This window comes from Salvelinus alpinus, chromosome 4 (genome assembly GCF_045679555.1).
Source record: "Salvelinus alpinus chromosome 4, SLU_Salpinus.1, whole genome shotgun sequence".
NCBI lineage: Eukaryota > Metazoa > Chordata > Actinopteri > Salmoniformes > Salmonidae > Salvelinus > Salvelinus alpinus.
The window spans coordinates 84,959,692-84,980,619 of NC_092089.1; the positions used below are offsets into that span (position 1 = coordinate 84,959,692).

A 20,928-nucleotide genomic window follows, 5' to 3' on the forward strand; every position below is an offset into this window, starting at 1 on the left:
CTGAAATGAGATGTAGGCCTATCGGGTGCTATGGGCTACCTGTCTTTATCTAAGCAAACTATGGCAAAATGTAATTAGAATCATAAATCCAGATTTGTGTCTGTAGTCTATGCCTATTGAAATGACAAGTCATTTAGTCTTAACTTAGTCTTAACATCTGGAACATAATAACAGCACAATTGCCAGAAAATAGCTTAACATTATTTTTTTATGTTCATCCAAGTGTTTCTTGCTCAGAGATTTTGAGATCCTCTGTCCAACTTTCATCACTCAAACTCTCCTGTCGGATTTATCTATAGTTATGCACATGCAAAGGGGATTTATTTACAATTATAAACCTGGTTCGAACCCTGAATGCTGATTGGCATATATACCACGGGTATGACAAAACATTACTTTTACATTACTGTTCTAATTACGTTGGTAACCAGTTTATAATAGCAATAAGGCACCCCGGGGTGCCTGAAAGCTGTATCCAGGCACTCTGCGTTGCATCTGCTTAAGAACAGCCCTTAGCCGTGCTATATTGGCCATATACAATTCCCCGTGTGCCTCATTGCTTAATAATAGCAGTTAAGCGAGTTAATTAATAAGGGCGAATTATCTTTTCTCTTGTCACATAATAATGTCATAGATTGTCAAATGTCATAGATTGCAATACTTATTTTGAGAAAACCCGAATTTTTCTTCTAACGTCATTACAAGTTACTATGACATTCCTTCTTAATTGTCTCGATAACATTATGGAAAAAGGGTTTATTGTATAGATATGGAAACTCTTGCTGTGAAAAAAAAGTGCTCGTTTTCAGGCCTTTTGGCAGGTTTTGAGTGGTCATTTGCTAGAAATTCTCGCTTGACCTGGCAACCCTGGTCTGCTGATTTCTTGTCGCAATGTCGGATGATAGTTAACTGGGAAAACAAACATCCCGTTTTATAATCTTACCGTTCACTGTCCCTTTGACTTTTTCTGCTCTACAGACAGACAGGATGGATTTCGGATTTCGCTGCCCCGTTATCCTTTGCCTAACCCTGGCGGTTTTGGCCTCGGTTCTGGCCGATTTGGATGACACTTTAATGGGGGCACCCGGGTCTTCTGTCCGTTTGTCGGAAAACGACCCAGGTTTGAAGAAGGCACTGAAGTTTGCAGAGGAGCACTATAACATGGGGTCCAATACGATGCACGTTCGTAGAGTTAGCAAGATCCTCTCTGCCAGTAAACAGGTAGACTACACCAGTGTTGTGAAAATGTTATTTGTTTATATATATATTTTTATCTCATAATAATAGCCTAAAATCAAGTGAATGTCCATTGTGGTTGTAGGTGATAATACTGTATCGTGGGCTGTTCGAGGGTGCTCTCGAGTGGCTACTCTAGGTGTTCTTTACCATTCAGCCATCAGATTTGCCACCAATGCTCTTTATATGACACATCACTGCACTCTACACTACTCTGTAAACTGGTTATCTACCCGTCGCAAGATCCACTGGTTGACGCTTATTTATAAAACCCTCTTAGCCTCACTCCCCCCTATCTGATATACCTACTGTAGCCCTCATCCTCCACATACAACAACCGTTCTCCCAGTCACTGCTCCCGAGTGGCGCAGCAGTCCAGGGCACTGGTTTGAATCCAGGCTGTGATTGGGAGTCCCATAGGGCGGCGCACAATTAGCCCAGCGTCGTTAGGGTTTGACCGGGGTTGGCCGTCATTGTAAATAAGAATTTGTTCTTAACTGACTTGCCAAGTTCAATAAAGGTTAAAAACATTTTTATTCTGTTAAAGGTCCCCAAAGCACACGCATCCCTGGGTTGCTCCTCTTTTCAGTTCGCTGCAGCTATATAGCGACTAGAATGAGCTGCAAAAAACACGAAAACTGGACCATTTTATCTCCATCTCTTCATTTAAAGACTCAATCAAAGACTCAATCTGTTTCGCGTGATGCATTGTTGTCTATACTTTCATGCCCTTTGTGCTGTTGTCTGTGCTCAATAATGTTTGTACCGTGTTTTGTGTCGCTACCATGTTGTGCTGCTGCCATGTTGTGTTGCTACCATGTTGTTGTCATGTTGTGTTGCCACCATGTTGTGTTTTCATGTGTTGCTGCCATGCTATGTTGTTTGGCGCAGTGATCTAAGGCATCAATCTCAGTGCTAGAGGCATCACTACAGACCCTGGTTCTATTCCAGGCTGTATCACAACTGGCTGTGATTGGGAGTCCCATAGGGCTGCGCACAATTGGCCCAGCGTTGTTAGGGTTTGGCCGGGGTAGGCCGTCATTGTAAATAATATTTTTTCTTAACTGACTTGCCTATTAAATAAAAAATGAATGTAAACAACCAGCCATAAAGTAGATATGCGGCCGCCTACGTCAGAACCCACCAACCTGTTCTAGAGCGTCTGAACTAGAGGTCTTCAAGGGTCTAAAAAGTTGGACAACAAGCTACAAGCTACACGGCCATGCTCCACTCTAGTGAAAAGCAAGAGCAAAAGCATAAATAATCAAATGTCTTTCTCTCTCTACTGGAGCAGTTGTGTTCGGCTCTGCACGGGCCCTTCTGGACAAGTCAGTTCAAATTACACCTACCTGAGACCCGTGACAATCATATCAGCTCTGAGCCAGTTAATTACTTTTTTGTTGCCATGTAGCAGTGTAGCTAACTACTGGAACTACACACTACTTTTTTTTAGCAAAAATAAAATATGGGTGAAGTAGGCAAGAATCTCCTTCTCGGTGTCTGACCTGCCTAATTCTTACTTGAAACATAGTTTTTGTGTTTAATAGGCTAAATTACACATATGTTAACATATGAATCCAAAGTCATCTGTCTTGCAATTTGTACCCTGACATTTCAGATTTACATATGAAATTTCTTCACAATGTAGTTTGGATGTAGTGAACTACTTTTTCAGATTAACTTTAGTGAAGTCAACTATATGTTTCTTAATGGGAGCTTTAGTGAAGTCAACTATATGTTTCCTAGCCAGTTAGAGCTCTGCTGAATAAGAGACCTGTATTTTCCAGCATAATCAGCCCCTTTAGCTAGGCCTATAAATGCAATATATTGGTCTTGAAAGTGACGTCAGAGCTAAATTGTAAGCCAGATGGCAAAACAACAACCGCAGAGTTGATTTAGTTTATTTTTCAAAGAGGCCAACCTTCACTGTGTATTGACTATATGTGTTGTCTCTGTGTATTGACTCTGTGTTGACTCTGTGTGTTGTCTCTGTATGTTGTCTCTGTGTGTGTCTGTCTTGTAGCTGGTGAAGGGTATCCGATATAGCATCATGGTGGAGCTAAGTAACACCCAGTGTAAGAAGGCTGCCAGACTGATGACCTGTGACTTCTACCCAGAGGAACACAACCTGAAGGTGAGGCCTGTGTGGGTTTGTTTTTCTGTCTTGGGATGATAACAGTGTGGGTTGTTGGAGGGAGATAGTGTTATAGGGAAAATACAGCGAAACTAATGTCAGTCCTCCTCATCAAATCAAAACCCAACGTTTTACAATATTGAAAATTGGCTAAACCTAAACCACGAATGGAAATAAACTGTCAACACTGAAGTGGCCAGTATCAAGACCATTGTGTGTATCTGGGTCTATTGTAGGTTATTATTCTATCCGTCTGTTCTCCCTTCCCCTAGTCATGTGACCAGGACCTTGTGATAAATAACTTGTCATGAATTTTACACACTGTTATCCCCTGCTGCAGCTATGTGCACAAGCAGTCAGCTACCCCTTATTTGTTTCGCCTGCTGTATTTGTTTTCATGACTTAGCAGAAACTTCATCGGAAATGTCTCCAAGGTCAAGGACACAATGTGTTCATAGTGTTCCCCCCTCTACTTAACTTCTGTATAGGTTCAGAAATAGACTGTTGTTGGATGTTTACATTAGGTCTCATACAAAGGATATGTATGTGCTTTACTATTCCCATGACGGGAATCATTTACACAGGCATTTCTCTGAAACGCACACAAACATACACTACATTCTATTATCAAATCAAATCACATTTTATTGGTCACATACACCTGTTTAGCAGATGTTATTGCAGGTGTAAAATGCTTGTGCTTCTAGCTCCTACAGTGCAGTAATATCTAACAAGTAATATGTAACAATTTCACAACATATACCCAATGCACACAAATCTAACTAAGGAATGGAATTAAGAATATATACATATATGGACGAGCGATGTCAGAGCGACATGGACTAAGATACAGTAGAATAGTATAGAATACAGTATATACATATGAGATGAGTAATGCAAGATATGTAAACATGATCAAAGTGACTAGTGTTCCATTACTTAAAGTGGCCAGTGATTTCTAGTCTATATCTATAGGCAGCAGCCTCTAATGTGCTAGTGGTGGCTGTTTAACAGTCTGATGGCCTTGAGATAGAAGCTGTTTTTCAGTTTCTCGGTCCCAGCTTTGATGCACCTATATTGACCTCGCCTTCTGGATGATAGCGGGGTGAACAGGCAGTAGCGTTGGTGATTGATGTCCTTGATGATCATTTTGGCCTTCCTGTGACATCGGGTGCTGTAGGTGTCCTGGAGGGCGGGTAGTTTGCCCCCGGTAATGCGTTGGGCAGACCGCACCACACTCTGCAGAGCCTTGTGGTTGCGGGCGGTGCAGTTGCCGTACCAGACAGTGATACAGCCCGACAGGATGCTCTCAATTGTGCATCTGTAAAAGTTTGTGAGGTTTTAGGTGCCAAGTCAAATTTCTTCAGCCTCCTGATGTTGAAGTGACTCTGTTGCACCTTATTCACCACACTCTCTGTGTGGGTGGTCCATTACACTGTTTATAAACAAGTTATGAACACAGAAGCCCAATAAAATAAACACAGATTATCTCACTAACCATGTTTTCTCCGCTGACATGTTCTCTGTCAGACGGAGGTGTGTGTGTTTGAGGTCTGGGACATTCCCTGGGAGAGCAAGTCCACCCTTCTCAAACAGAATTGCCAGCCAGCAGGTTAGTGTCAAAGGTTTAACTGTGGGAACTAAATGTACCTTTGTGCTTTTATTTGTTTAGGATTGTTTCTATAAATACTCGTAGCTACATCTAATTGTTTTTCATGATGCTTGCGTTTCAGTTGATCCCAAACCAGTTGAGACCAACAAAGTAGAATTTCTGTCCCTCTCCACCAGCAAACCAGTTGAGGTAATAGAAAACGTAGCGCTTGTATGTGTGTTTGAGTGTGTTTTCTTGTTTATTCTGTATGCGTATATTTCATTTACTTGTCAATAATTAACTTGTACTTTGTGACAGGAGACAGAGTATTTCGTGGAGCTTCTGGGTCAGTTCAAAGAGTTCATGGTCAGATACAATAGGACTTACAGCAGCCAAGAGGGTGAGAGATATGATGGATTGACATTTTTTACACAACATCGTCCATCCACCTCCACAGATGATAAGGTAAAACATCTTAACATAACATTGTCTGACCTCTGACCTTTGCTGCTACAGACACTGACTGGCGGCTGCGTATCTTCCATGAGAACCTGAAGACCGCTGAGAAGCTCCAGTCTCTGGATCTGGGCACAGCCGAGTACGGGGTCACCAAGTTCAGCGACCTCACAGGTGTGTGTGTGTGCATGTGTGGGAATGCATATTAATAAGCCCGATGCAGTTCCAGAACATCCACTGAGCATGCCGAAGAGGTCACCGTCTGCTCTTCTGTGGAGCAACAGAACATCCCGTGTGTGTGTGTGATTCTGTGACAGTTTGAAACATGTTCCCTTGCAGAGTTAGTTAACCTGTTGAGTAATTCCACTTCTACATAGCTCATTCCAAAAGGTTACAGTACAACTCCTCAGCTGTACACTGTGAATAATCCTAATATTCTTCCTCTCCTCCCTCTAACCTCTGTCTCTCACCGTCCAGAGGAGGAGTTTAGGACTCTGTACCTGAACCCCCTGCTGAGCCAGCAGAACCTCCAGCAGTCCATGAAGCCTGCAGCCATGCCCCATGGCCCTGCCCCGCCTAGCTGGGACTGGAGGGAGCATGGAGCTGTCAGCCCTGTCAAGAACCAGGTAGGACAGGGTTTAGAGATGGTCTTACTGTCACGTTCGTTGAAATGAGTGGACCAAGGAGCAGCGTGCGTAGAGTTCCACATGTTTTAATAACTGAAACTCACCAAAACAAATACAGAAATGTGAAGTACCGGAGTGCTCACAGGCACTACACAAAAACAAGATCCCACAAACAGGTGGGAAAGGCTGCCTAAATATGATCCCCAATCAGAGACAACGATAGACAGCTGCCTCTGATTGGGAACCATACCAGGCCAACAAAGAAATAGAAAACATAAATTGTCCACACTAGTCACACCCTGACCTAACCAAATAGAGAATAAAAAGGATCTCTAAGGTCAGGGCGTGACACTTACAGACTGGAGATGACTACAGGTATGACTGTAAATGTGTATATATGATTGGATTTATGGATTTATTTATTGGACAAATAACAACTTAAAAAGACTTTATATAGCATTCAAAGTATTCATGACTCTTCTTTGATGCTTCACTAAACATAAGTTTAAGTAAGCAAAAGTCATACTTTCATTCATACTGTAGGTATGACACAATTCATGGAAAATATGGAGGTAGGTAATGCCTGTGTGTGTGTATGGCTGATTATGTGGCTTGTGTTTGTATTGCAGGGCATGTGTGGTTCTTGCTGGGCATTCTCAGTGACAGGAAACATTGAGGGCCAGTGGTTTGTGAAAACGGGTAAACTAGTGTCTCTCTCTGAGCAAGGTAAGCACACGCATAGTAGGTATCATACACTTACCTGTACAACAGTACAGTTTCCCTTTTCTCCATAACAGTTTTGAATTGATTGGTTCAATGTCCTATCACCCACAGAGCTGGTGGACTGTGATACTGTGGACCAGGCGTGTGGGGGCGGGCTTCCATCAAATGCATATGAAGCCATCGAGAAGCTGGGTGGTCTGGAGACAGAGACTGACTACACCTACACCGGCAAGAAGCAGAGCTGTGACTTCACCACCGACAAAGTCACTGCCTACATCAACAGCTCCGTGGAGCTGTCCAAGGACGAGAACGGTGAGTGGGAGGAGAGGTGAAAGAGAGAGAGGGTAGGGTACACAGAGATAAAGACACTGATGATAGGTTGAAGGATTGGATGAAGATTGAACGATGCGGTACATATGGAGGAGGGTTGGCCACGTGTTAATCTTGGTTTCCTTCCCCTTTTATGTTTAGAAATTGCTGCTTGGCTGGCTGAGAATGGACCAGTATCTGTGGCCCTAAACGCCTTCGCAATGCAGGTAACCAGGGGTTGAATGGGTTCATGGAACAGAAGGAACAGAAACAGAAGCTGGAATGAAAGTGATCCATACTGTTCCCGGAACAGAACCACTCATTTAAAAGCATGGGAACGGTTAATAACGTTATTTTACGTTCCAGGCATTTTTTTCTAGTCCCACAACAAAACGCAACAAAGCGCCTATGCAAAGCCCTCACTCTGTCACTCAGAAACGTATTCCAGTGTCTGCCTGCAAGCTGAAAATCTTCACCTGTGTGTATTTAGAATACCTGCCCCTTTCCTATTTTTGAAGCATAGGCTACTATACTGACGTTACAGGCTTGATTCAGAAGATAGGGAGGGAGAGAGATTTTTTATTAGCTAGAGAAGAATGGATTAACTTTTTCAATGCTAGTTAAGGATACTATAGGCCTAGTGATCACATTGGATTTATTAACTACAAAAAGGTGTTTTTAATTCTCTGCACACACAAGCTTGTTAGCTAGCTAAATCAAGTTTGTTTGCTAGCTAGCTCAATGGACGTTCAAAGTTCCTACATAGAAGCCACTTCTCCTAGGTATAATTCTGTGGACCTAATTCATACAATATATGTCATAACAAGATGCCCAGTGCTTCAAGCCTCCTCCTCAAACCTCTCTCGCTCTCTCCCCAACTGCAAAGTTTCAGTCGCATCTTGCGCCATAGGCTACACTTGTCTGTCCATCACACATGTAAACAACTAGCTTGCCTGCTCTTTCCGCACTGATTGGTGAAGTAATTTAATGAGTTAAATGTAAAAAACATTAATAAAAAAAGGAACAGAAAGGAACAATATAAACCGGTACTTTTTTAGGGTTTGAACCGGTTCAGAACTTTATTTTGCTGGTTGGAACAGTGGAACGAAACAAAAAAAAAGTGGTTCTGTCCAGAATGAAACGATTGGAAAATAATTTTGGTTCCAACCCCTGCAGGTAACACCACTGCCATATCTTTCTTCTTCTTCTTTTATTTTTTTCCTTTTTGTGATATCCAATTAGGATCTTATCTCATCGCTGCAACTCCCCAACAGGTTCGAGAGAGGCGAAGGTCAAGTCATGCGTCTTCCGAAACATGACCTGCCTAACCACACTTCTTTACACCCGCCCGCCCGCTTAACCCTAACCCGGATGATGCTGAGCCAATTGTGCGCCAGCCTATGGGACTCCCGGTCACGGCCATTTGTGACAAAGCCTGGGATCGAACCCGGGTCTGTAGTGATGCCTCAAGTACTGCGACCGCTGCGCCTGCGCCACTCGGGAGGCCTGTCATATCTTTCTTAATGTAACTTAAATTAGCATCACTAAAACACAACTGAACAATGAAGTGACTAGTATCTATCTATCTAATCCCACCTGCTTTTCTCTCATTGTTTGTCCTCAGTTTTACAGGAAGGGTGTGTCCCACCCTCTGAAGATCTTCTGCAACCCCTGGATGATTGACCATGCAGTGCTGCTCGTGGGCTACGGAGAACGTGAGACTGACACTTAACTACTCATTTACCTTACATTAACTTATCTTAATAACAACACTGTGATGAGTCTGAATGTGTGACTCATGTGTGTCTGGTTGTTTCTGTGTACAGGTCAAGGCAAACCTTTCTGGGCCATCAAGAACAGCTGGGGAGAGGACTATGGAGAACAGGTAACAGAAAGCTGTCACACTGAACCTCTATGACTAGGCATTATGCGTGCATTTGTAAACAGAGTGTATTTGTTTACAATGCATGCATAATACCTAGTCATGCCTGAACTCTTGGAACATTTGACATGTGTATTTGTGTATTAATTGACTGACATGTCCTGTTGTGTGTTCCTTCCCTCCAGGGTTACTACTACCTGTACAGAGGATCCAGGCTCTGTGGAATCAACAAGATGTGCTCATCTGCTATTGTGAACTAGGCGATATGACACACAAACGCGTGCACACACACACACGTGATCTGAATAATATTTTATTCCAATCTTCACCTGGGATAAAAAAACTAATCCTACACCCCCCCAAACATATAGACACACACTACCTACAAACTGACAGAACTGCAACGTTACTCACCACCCTACCCCCCTAATTGTGTAGTTAGAACACTGCACAATGCACTGGAAGACCTGCTGACAGCTTACTTAAATAGGGGAAGCAGCATTCATTCATACCTCATTCTTCTCTTTCAAAACAAACCAGCTCCGATTAAGCTATAGTTCTAAGGTAACACTGATCTTTTGTTGTGATTTTACTACTAGCCTTTAAGGATATTTTAATTGAATTGCTGTGTTTTAGGCAGAGGTAATTTCGGTCATATTTTTACAATAACAGAGTCATAATGATAAAGGGGATGTCATATATTTAGACCTCAGTCATGCTGTTTAGTGTCTGTTATGTTCCCCTGCATCTGACTAGTCTCTGTGCTGATGCTCTAGTGTAGAATTAATGCTTGTGCATTTTTGCTAGACTTTCCGTCTGTTGTAACATGTTCTGTGCAATACCACATAACGTCAATCTCTCCCCTTCGTTTACAACTTACAACTTCACTGTGCAAGTACTTATAATGAATGGGTTTGCATGTTTTTATTTTATTTTAAAAGGATCATACATTGACTGATGTGTAGCCTATTATCTGTTACATATTGCAGTGCTGTGTAACTAGACAAACTAAGGTTTAATTAAAACAAAATTTGATCCATTAATAAAAAAAATATCTTATCCATTATTAATTGTGGAATGTATTTTCTGAAGTCAATATCCACCGTATGTTGGTTGATTCATTGGAGAAACGATATATTCACAAAAGCATGCGGTTCTTGAATACAGCCAAGCCCCGTACATGAAAACGACTAAAACTCCCAAAATGCAACTGGAGTAGAATAGCTACGTCAGCAGTGCCTAAAAGGAAAGGAAGCACATGTGTTTTTTCGCTGCTGGAAACTAATATTTGATATAACAGGTCTTTTTCAAAGTTCACATGCCATCTGACAATCCATAATCTTTGATCTACAGTAAAGATACAACGTTTTTTGCAGTTCAGATTTACAAGGTATGTAGCAAGTGGCTAATTTTAAGTTTATGTGCGTGCTAACTCTAGTGAAAACTGCTAGCTAGTTAGCAATACATATATATAATTACAACGTTAATAATATATGGTCTAATCTTCTATAATTTCACAATTTAAAAGCAAGCATAATTCTGACAATTAGCCATTTGTGTTGGTACGATACCGGCATTTCTGCTTGACATAACTAACGTGGGACAGCTTGCCACTTACTTTGCCCAAACAAAACATACTGTAACGAATACATTTGATGGTAACGTTAGCTAGCTAGCTGTCACACTAACGTCGCTAAGGGTTGACCTTTTGAAACGCTACCCTGTTGTCAGTGGCTATTTTAACATGTAAATCTTTGTGGGGGAAAAAAAATTGGGATGCATGCCAGCAAAGCCACAACACTAAACCATACATTAATTACTATACCACTGCTACACCTGGCTATCAGCGGAGCCTTGTCTGGCAGCGATTCTATTCAGCCTCATTTAGTGCCTTTTGGCAGACTTTATTAAACAAATGTGGTTTCTACTGAGAATTGAGATGTACAAACTAGGGTATAAGGAGACGACAAGCAGATAAGAGGCAATCATAGTCAATATGGGGCAGCAGGTAGCCTAGTGGTTAGAGCGTTGAGACAGTAACCGAAAGGTTGCTGGATGAAATCCCCGAGCTGACAAGGTAAAAATCTGTAGTTCTGCCCCTGAACAAGGCAGTTAAACCACTGTTCCCCTGTAGGCTGTCTTTGTAAATAACAATTTATTCTTAACTGACTTGCCTAGTTATATATTTAGTTATTTAACTTTTGAAATGTAAAGCGACAGAATTCAGAACATGGGCCGTTCTTAGTGTTCTCCCTGTACACCAAGTCAGAACCGTAGGATAAATAAAGCAGACAATGAAAGCTCTTACAATATTCGATGTTTACATTTCTCAAAAAACAGATTATATGTGCACCACCAAGCCAGAAAATGTTGTGAAAATAGACCAAATTATTATGGTAAGGCACATGGGCTACTAACAGCTTACTGCACAACATACACTTAGTATTCTTAGCTACCATGTACATATATCCTTGGCATATTCATTATTTCTCTTCATATGACAAGGATTTGCCAGTAGAATGTCGACTCGATTCATGATGACTGCTAGCTAAGATTTTGAAAGTATGATGTTGACATGATCAGTCCAATCAAAGCTACTGTGGATATAAAGTGATTTGATTACTTGGCGGTGACGTAGTGTCCCCATGAGTGACAGAACACTGAGCCAATCAATGCGCAACGCTCCGTATTTTCCGCTGGCTTGCCCCACCACCACAGAAAGCACTGAGCTAGGCTGAAACACCTGCATTTTGGAGCTGCCTTACTCAAGGAAACAAAAAAGAGACCATGTTTGTATGCAGCTTTATTAACTTGATGATATATACAGTTGTAAGAAGAAGACCTGGCTTTCTGCATAAATTGGTCATAAAATTTGTTCTGATCTTCATCTAGGTCACAACAGTAGACAAACACAGTCTGCTTAAACTAATAACACACAAACAATTATACATTTTCATTTCTTTATTGAACACTGTGTAAACATTCACAGTGGAGGGTGGAAAAAGTATGTGAACCCTTGGATTTAAGATCTGGTTGACCCTCCTTTGCCAGCAATAACCTCAACCAAACGTTTTCTGTAGTTGTGGATCAGACCTGCACAATGGTCAGAAGGAATTTTGGAGCAATATATTATTGGGATGTCTGGTGTGAACTGCTCTCTTGAGGTCGTGCCACAGCATCTCAATTGGGTTGAGATCAGGACTCTGAGTGGGCCACTCCAGAAGGTGTATTTTCTTCTCTTGAAGCCATTCTGTTGTGCTCCCTCCACCATACTTTACAGTTGGGATGAGGTTTTGATGTTGGTGTTCTGTGCCTTTTTTTGTTCTCCACACAGTGTTGTGTTCCTTCCAAACAACTCAACTGTAGTTTCATCTTTCCACAATATTTTTTCCAGTAGCGCTGTGGAACATCCAGGTGCACTTTTGCAAACTTCAGATGTGCGTAGCAATGTTGTGGCTTCTTCTGCGGTGTCCTCCCATGAACACCATTCTTGTTTAGTGTTTTACGTATCGTAGACTCGTCAACAGAGATGTTAGCATGTTCCAGAGATTTCTGTAAGTCTTTAACTGACACTCTATGATTCTTCTTAACCTCATTGAGCATTCTGCGCTGTGCTCTTGCAGTCATCTTTGCAGGATGGCCACTCCTAGGGAGAGTAGCAACGGTGCTGAACTTTCTCCATTTATAGACAATTTGTGTTACAGTGGACTGATGAACATCAAGGCTTTTAGAGATACTTTTGTAATCATTTCCAGTTTTATGCAAGTCAACAATTCTTAATCTTACATCTTCTGAGATCTCTTTTGTTCGAGGCATGGTTCACATCAGGCAATGCTTCTCGTGAATAGCAAACTCAAATTTTGTGAGTTTATTTTATAGGGCAAGGCATCTCTAACCAACATCTCCAATCTCGTCTCATTGATTGGACTCCAGGTTAGCTGAATCCTGACTCCAATTAGCTTTTGGAGAAGTCATTAGCCTAGGGGTTCACATACTTTTTCCAACCTACACTGTGAATGTTTTAAATGATGTATTCAATATGGACAAGAAAATACAATACTTTGTGTTAATAGTTTAAGCACACTGTTTGTCTATTGTTGTGACTTAAATGAAGAACTGATCAAATTTGATGACCATATATTATATATATTTTTATTTACATTGTTTGCAAACTGATATGACACGTATTAATGCCAAAATAACATGCAAAACAGGCAAGCCCCCTCCACAATGTATTTTTATTTTTGCCTAAAATATGGAGGTCAAAACAGGTGCTCTGAATGAAGCAGCCTGTACTTCTCATTATACTTTTGCTATCTGTAACTTATTCTGTCCTCCTGACATTCATAAAGAACAGCTGACTAACAACAGTGGTGATGAAAACTGAACTTTCCACAGCTGGCAAACTTCAACGATGTCACAGGCTACTAAACGCAAGCATGTTGTCAAGGAGCAGACACTCGACGACTACGTCACACCTACAGAGAACCAACAGATCGTGAGGGTTAGTAACTGTGCTGTCAGACATGACAGATGTTTTACTGAACACACAACAAAGACTAGCCTAGATTTTTTAAAGTCTTTTAAGTCTTAAGTCTTTCTTCATGTAAGCTGACTCTGACACACACATTTATCTCAGCTGCACCTGTAGTTAATTACCTGTTTTTGCATGCACATTCTACCAGTTTGTCATACAAATCCCCTCTCTCTGTACCTGTCTCCATGCAGGTTATTGGTAGTCGTGGCAACAACCTGCACGAGGCTGTCACGGCCCAGGGGGAGAACTTCCTGATCAGCATGCCCCCAAAATTCCGCAAGAACCTCTGGATTAAGAGAGGTAACATGTCCCCTTATACTAGAGTGCATCCCAAATGGCACCCTATTCCTTAAGGTTATTGTTTTGTTTTTAAAGATCTTATTTTAAAATATATAGGCCAATTATCTTTTCAATATACTTTATGTGGTTTTAAATGTTTAATGTCAAATAGAATTGTGAGTTATAGATCACATTGAAACCAGGTCTCCGACGCGGTAGATCTGTTCTATGTGCGCTATTTCTATGCTTCCCACTATTAAAGGTGCAATATGCATAAATCGCTCAGCCACTTCCTGGTTGCTAAAATTCTGAGATTTTTGCCTAATTTCAGTTTGTGACTAAATGAGCACTAAGTGTAGAGAATCATTGTACCATCTAAACCGCTGTGAAATATCTTTCCAATAACCAAAAATGTTAGATTTTCAGCTGTTTGAAGGTGTACAAAACCTAAAGTAAAAGATGCAAAAACTAAACTTAACGGGAAATAACGTGAAGTACCAGTGACTGCTTTTTTTGGGTCTTTTACATTCGGTTTTGTACAACAGCTTCAAACAGCTGAAAATACAATATTTTTTCTTATGTAAAATATATTTTACAGCAGTTTAGATGGTACAATGATTCTTTACACAATGGCTGCTTGTTTTGTAGCATAAACTGAAATTAGGCATACTTGTATAAAATGTACAACTAGGAAATGGTGGAGCGACTTCTGAATATTGCACCTTTTTAAGTTTACACTGAATGTTTTTTTTGTACCGTTTGGACCATAGACATTCAAACCAGTAGATAGTGATAGCGCTGATGTCATCCACGTATTCCTATCGAAAACCTCTAATGAAACTTGGAAGTATTTGAGAATGGCCGTAACTAGCAAAGGATCATGGTCGACGAAGTCATTTTCATCCTTCCTGAGCGCATCAACCCAACGTTGCTATTGACTTCGGCATCTATAACAGATACCACATGAATTCCGCGTGCATGAGGACGCGAGCATCCTCGTAGCCTGCCAGCCTGTGATTGGTCTGTCAGCACTTGGTCCTGTGTGACGACAAATGTAGTCTTCAGAATGGATCACTATTTAATTAAATACCTCGATTTGTAGTGAACTTGAAAATAATTCGCTGTGGTGATCGAACTAATAAACACATTTTAGAGCTGTAAACGGCTGTAATTTACGTTGGTTTTCTAGGACAGACCAGGGCTTTTGGCACTGCTAGTTTGTTACGCAGTAGCCGACCAGCAGAGCTTGTGACTTTACGCCCCAGACCAGAAACTGGGGGGCTTTTTCAGACGTAGGCAGCCCGGAAAAACCACTTAGACTTCAATGCAGATTTTAAAAAAACTGCTCCTGTGTGAGTACCAGTGGCAGTCAAACACTAAAGCAGGCTGATTGTCCTGAATTTGAGTGGCTAGTTTGCATATGTTATCTGCATACCTGTATGTCTGTGCTTTCTTTTGTGGTTCAACCACCTCAATGTCATACTGACAGAAGCACTCTGGATTGGTTTCTACTGAACACAATGAATGTCTTTGTGTTCCTCGCAGTATTGGTTTGTTGTTATTGTAAACATGGCATCGCTCTCCCCCCTCCCAGGTGACTATGTGATTGTAGACCCTATAGAGGAGGGAGAGAAGGTGAGGGGAGAGATCAGCTTCATACTTTACAGAGACCACATTCAGCACCTGCAGAAACTCACACTCTGGTGAGTGCACCTTGGACCCATAGTTCAGTATATACAGTTCAAGTTGGAAGTTTACATACACTTAGGTTGGAGTCATTAAAACTCATTTTTTCAACCACTCCACAAAGTTCATGTTAACAAACTATAGTTTTGGCAAGTCGGTTAGGACTTCTACTTTGCATGACACAAGTCATTTTTCTAACAATTGTTTACAGACAGATTATTTCACTTATAATTCAATGCATCACAATTCCAGTGGGTCAGAAGTTTACATACACTAAGTTGACTGTGTCTTTAAACAGCTTGGAGAATTCCAGAAAATGATGTCAAGGCTTTAGAAGCTTCTGATAGGCTAGTTGACATCATTTGAGTCAATTGGAGGTGTACCTGTGGATGTATTTCAAGGCCTGCCTTCAAACTCAGTGCTTCTTTGCTTGACATCAAAATAAATTAGCCAAGACCTCAGAAAAATTATTGTAAACCTACACAAGTCTTGGTTCATCCTTGGGAGCAATTTCCAAACGCCAGAAGGTACCACGTTCATCTGTACAAACAATAGTACGCAAGTATAAACACCATGGGACCACGCAGCCGTCATACCGCTCAGGATGGAGATGCGTTCTGTCTTCTAGAGATGAACGTACTTTGGTGCGAAAAGTGCAACAGCAAAGGAACAACAGAACAACAGCAAAGGACCTTGTGAAGATGCTGGAGGAAACGGGTACAAAAGTATCTATATCCACAGTAAAACGAGTCCTATATCGACATAACCTGAAAGGCCGCTCCGCAAGGAAGAAGCCACTGCTCCAAAACCGCCATAAAAAAGCCAGACTACGGTTTGCAACTGCACATGGGGACAAAGATCGTACTTTTTGGAGAAATGTCCTCTGGTCTGATGAAACAAAAATAGAACCGTTTGGCCATAATGACCATTGTTATGTTTGGAGGAAAAAGGGGCAGGCTTGCAAGCCGAAGAACACCCCCCGCCCCCCCCCCCCCCCAACTGTGAAGCACGTGGGTGGCAGCATCAGGTTGTGGGGGTGCTTTGCTGCAGGAGGGACTGGTGCACTTCACAAAATAGATGGCATCATGAGGAAGGAAAATTATGTAGATGTATATTGAAGCGTCATCTAAAAACATCATTCAGGAAGTTAAAGCTTGGTCGCAAATGGGTTTTCCAAATGGACAATGACCCCAAGTATACTTCCAAAGTTGTGGGAAAATGGCTTAAGGACGAAAAAGTCAAGGTATTGGAATGGCCATCACAAAGCCCTGACCTCAATCCTATAGAAAATGTGTGAGCAGAACTGAAAAAGTGTGTGCAAGCAAGGAGGCCTACAAACCTGACTCAGTTACACCAGCTTTGTCAGGAGGAATGGGCCAAAATTCAATCAACTTATTGTGAGAAGCTTGTGGAAGGCTACCCAAAACGTTTGACTCAAATTAAACAATTTAAAGGCAATGCTACCAAATACTAATTGAGTGTATGTAAACTTCTGACCCACTGGGAATGTGATGAAAGAAATAAAAGCTGAAATAAATCATTCTCTCTGCTATTATTCTGACATTTCACATTCTTAAAATGAAGTGATGATCCTAACTGACCTAAGACAGGGAACTTTTACTATGATTAAATGTCAGGAATTGTGAAACTGAGTTTACATACATCTTAGCCAAATACATTTAAACTTCTGATTTCAACTGTACATCCACGTATAGAATTAACATGCAGAAACACATGTAGCCAGTAAACCCCATTTTAGTCAGCACTTCTATTACCTTGCCATAGTAACTACAAGGCCACCACCACCACACCAGATTTAAACATGTTCCCCCCCTGCTCTTGTGAAAAAAACAGGATGTGGTAGGTTGTTTTTTCTGACACACACACACACACACACGTCACCTGTGAATGAGAAGACAATTAAACAAAGGTTAAATTATAACTGAATGTGGTTAGTTCTGCTTTTTTGTGTCTTCTGTTAGGCCCGAGGCCTTCACAGACGAGCCCCCATCGGAAGAGAGAACAGATGTACCACAGCCCAGGGAGGGGAGAAGGGAGAAGGTAGAGGAGGATTGTGGGAGTGATCACAGTACTGACTCAGAGGATGACGAGAGCGACCTCTTCGTCAACACCAACCGCTGTAACGTCCACTACAGTGAGAGTGAGGAAGACAGTGAGGATGAGAAGGAGGAAGAGGATAAAGTGGAGAGCAGCTTTTAGTGGGGAAATCTTTACAACAGACAGTACACTGCTGTGCACAATGTTTACACAAATGTCGCCCTCAGAATACACTGCTGCTGAAGAATAAGTTGTGGAATATACTCTCCAGTCCCACCCCATGAATCCAATCAAACAGAAAATCCTGCTATTTTACCATTTATTTGGTGGTTGAACTTAGCATCCCATGGACATAATAGGTTAGGTATATCATACTTATACCACTTGTCCTAGAGAGGAACATTAGCATGTTTTGCTAAACTGCAAAAAAGTAGGTTAATTGTTGAAATATTGAACTGGTCCATGACATTCCTGACTGAAGAGGTCATAATTTATGTACATAATGATTGTGTTATTAAAATCTTTATTGTGGTCTTTCATCAGAAAAAAACGTAGTTTAATTAAACATTTGTCTAATGTCTGATTCATTGTTATATAATCAAAGATTAAAGTTTTGTTTAATGTTCAGAGTGCACAACATTTGTCAGAGGGTTATTTGCACATTTATTTACTCATTAACCTGTTTCTAATACCTAAACCTCAGATCTAAATTGGCAAATATGCACTGGCAGTGGTTAAATCAGTAAAATCGATGTATCTAAAAATGTTTGTTGCACCTCATAAATCTGACTTAAACCCTTAATATCTTTTTTTCTCATAACTAGCCCCCGAGCCCAGAAACTGAGCATGAGAATTCATGCCCACAGCAAGGTACCACAACCTGTTCAATAGGAGGCAGTTGAGCTATGTATGCAATGCACATGTATGTAGTGACATACATCACAGATGACTACCAATTAAGTCATTCTGGTTTATACTTCAATAAATACTTCCAAACAAACGTTTCTTCAACATCCAGTATTTCTCTCAAATGTAGGTCCACGTTTCTCACATTGTGTGGCCTTATTACAGGGCCATTCTCAGCTGGTAGCATACCTTTCTCCATCTATCATTTGAGTCAGTTTTAAAACAGCCTGTCTACTATTTCTCAAATGTAGCCTCGGGTTTTTTACATTGTTGTGTTTACAGTAATAATTGGTACTGTTCGCCATTGTCAAGTGGCAGCACACCTTCTTGATAGTCAATCACCATATGTCTGTTTTCTATGATAGGAAAGCCAGTCTGAATGCCTCACTATGAGTGGAAGTTTCCAGTTGTACCCTGTGGTTCTCCCAGAAGGACCTGCATCTCCGCCATTCTCAAATGGCAGCATACCTTCTCGACAGTCAATCACCTTCAGTTTTATAACAACCAGTCAGTGGTTACCTCAGTGTGGAGTGGAAGTTTCCGGCATACCCCAAGGGTCTTTCAGAAAGCCCTGCAGGCTCTTCCCTATTCTCAAGTGGTAGCATTCCTTTTCCATCACCATCCATCCTTTGTCAGTTTTATGCCAGTCAGTGATTACCTCACTATAGAGCTGAATTTCCAGAACTACCCCATGGATCTGTCAGAAGTTCCTGTCCCTCGTTGTCTTTCACACTAAATGGATCTATCAGAAGTGTATTCTCCATTCTCAGGATGGTGTTGCTGCACTCTGTCTGGCTCCTTATTATCTCCGACCACAGCTTCATCACCTGAGCAGCGTTTGTGTACCAGTAAGATAGTGTGGTACGCACACCGCTCTACCCCCTCTTTCTTGGGGAAGTCGAAGGTGAGGAAGGCGGGGTGGTGGATGGGGTGGACACCAAGCCTATGGAGGCACATGCCCACGTAGACATCATCAATGGGGTACAGGTGAACTCTCCGGGAGATACGGTTGAGCCGCAGGGCCAGCTCCCCTGAGTACACCACACCTCCCCCACCCCCGTACGGAGGGTACAGCCCCTTATAGAAACTATCAGGAATAAAGTACTTGGTAGAGTTGACTCTGTTGGGGACAGCCGCTCGTATCACATCCCCTACCATGAATCCCTTCATACCCTCTGACCTGGGCCCCCCTGACTGGATCGTCTGCTCCCGGAGGTAGTCTAAGAGAGCAGGGCTCTGCAACAGGACGTCATCGTCCCCTTTAAAGACGAAGCGTGCCAGGGGGCAGTGGGCGGAGAGCCAGTCCCACAGCAGCACGTCCTTCAGGGTGAGGTTAAAGAAGGAGTCATGGAAGTCCCACTGGAGGATGTCCCACTGGAGGATGTCCCCGTAGTGGCGGTTCTCCAGCTGCAGCAACTCACTGATGTCCATATGGGGTTCTACATGGTTCTTCCCTAGGAGGAAGACCCTCCGCACCACCCCGCCTTTCCCCGTCGCCCCTGAAGCCCCATGTCTGCCAGGTGGCCTGGCGGTTCTCAAAGTTCAGGCCCTGGGTCTTGATGGCCAGCAGTAGGAGAGGGCACTGCCCCTTCTTTAGCCCACGTCCACACAGTTTAGCAGGCTCAATGAGGACAGGGTAGTCCCTGAAGTGTATGGAGTACACAAACATCTGCAGGGGCAGCTCCTGAAAATCCTCCATTTGAGATGTAAAGTTCCCGATCTCAGAGAACCCTGCACTCAAGGTGGGGAGGGAAAACTACAAATAGTTAGCATTATTATTATTGGTATCAAGATGGTCATTGTGCTCTTTGCTGGATTTGGGCATCAGGATGGGATTGTAATGGCGGTCAATGTGTAGCTGGAGCCGGTTCCAGAGGGCCCCTCCGTGGGGCTTGGGGTCCCAGAAGGAGCTGGTGGGGTGTGGGGCCAGGTAGCCATTTCTGGTAAGCCCTGGTGCAATGAAGCTCTCTGGTAGAATTTGTGGGATAGGGGCAGGGCTGCTCAGGCCTGTACTGGTGGTCATACCATAACACACAGCCAGGGTGACGTACACACAGAGACCCTACCAGGACACAGGGAGCACAGCACAGGCACAGGAGCACCCGCCGCCACCGGCAACGGCATTGTGCCATTTAACTAGAGAAAAGGAAAGAGCGAGAGGTGGCAGATACATTTGGAGAAGAGTGAAGAAGAAATGGTTAAGAGTTGTGAGGAGAGAGAGGGATGAATGATATAAGGGGAGTGAGAGAGGAGGGGAGGGAAGAGGTGGATGATTTTATTATTGCAATCTTTTGTCACTTAAGTCAATACAGCTGTATGACTAACTAAGAATAATTACTTCTGATTTTAAGTCATTTAGTATGGTTTTAAGTATGTAAAAACATTACGTGTGATGTGTAGGCCTATTGAAATATAAAGTGGAAAACAAGGCAACAGTAAACATGTCTTCTCCCAAGAATGATGCAGCTGATTACCTATGATGAAAATTACAGGCCTCTCTCATCT

The 20,928-nt window shown here is 42.2% G+C and overlaps 2 protein-coding genes and 1 pseudogene across 2 annotated transcripts; 2 read left to right on the forward strand and 1 right to left on the reverse strand.

Annotated features, from left to right (window-relative positions):
- The first annotated feature begins 853 nt into the window (after positions 1-853).
- On the forward strand, positions 854-10,023 carry LOC139574623 (cathepsin F-like). Its single transcript, XM_071399362.1, has 13 exons — positions 854-1,221; positions 3,260-3,370; positions 4,901-4,982; positions 5,104-5,171; positions 5,280-5,361; positions 5,478-5,591; positions 5,895-6,043; positions 6,673-6,769; positions 6,878-7,078; positions 7,238-7,302; positions 8,700-8,790; positions 8,902-8,960; positions 9,143-10,023. The coding sequence occupies exons 1-13, from the start codon at positions 988-990 to the stop codon at positions 9,215-9,217; spliced, it is 1,428 nt and encodes a 475-aa protein (XP_071255463.1). The 5' UTR covers positions 854-987; the 3' UTR covers positions 9,218-10,023.
- Positions 10,024-10,150: 127 nt separating this feature from the next.
- eif1ad (eukaryotic translation initiation factor 1A domain containing) lies at positions 10,151-18,517 on the forward strand. The gene is made up of 5 exons (XM_071399372.1): positions 10,151-10,347; positions 13,356-13,461; positions 13,686-13,794; positions 15,368-15,476; positions 17,442-18,517. Exons 2-5 carry the CDS (start codon positions 13,372-13,374, stop codon positions 17,677-17,679), a joined length of 546 nt encoding a protein of 181 aa, XP_071255473.1. The 5' UTR covers positions 10,151-10,347; positions 13,356-13,371; the 3' UTR covers positions 17,680-18,517.
- Positions 18,515-20,578, reverse strand: LOC139574622 (N-acetyllactosaminide beta-1,3-N-acetylglucosaminyltransferase 2-like; annotated as a pseudogene).
- Between the last annotated feature and the right edge of the window lie 350 nt (positions 20,579-20,928).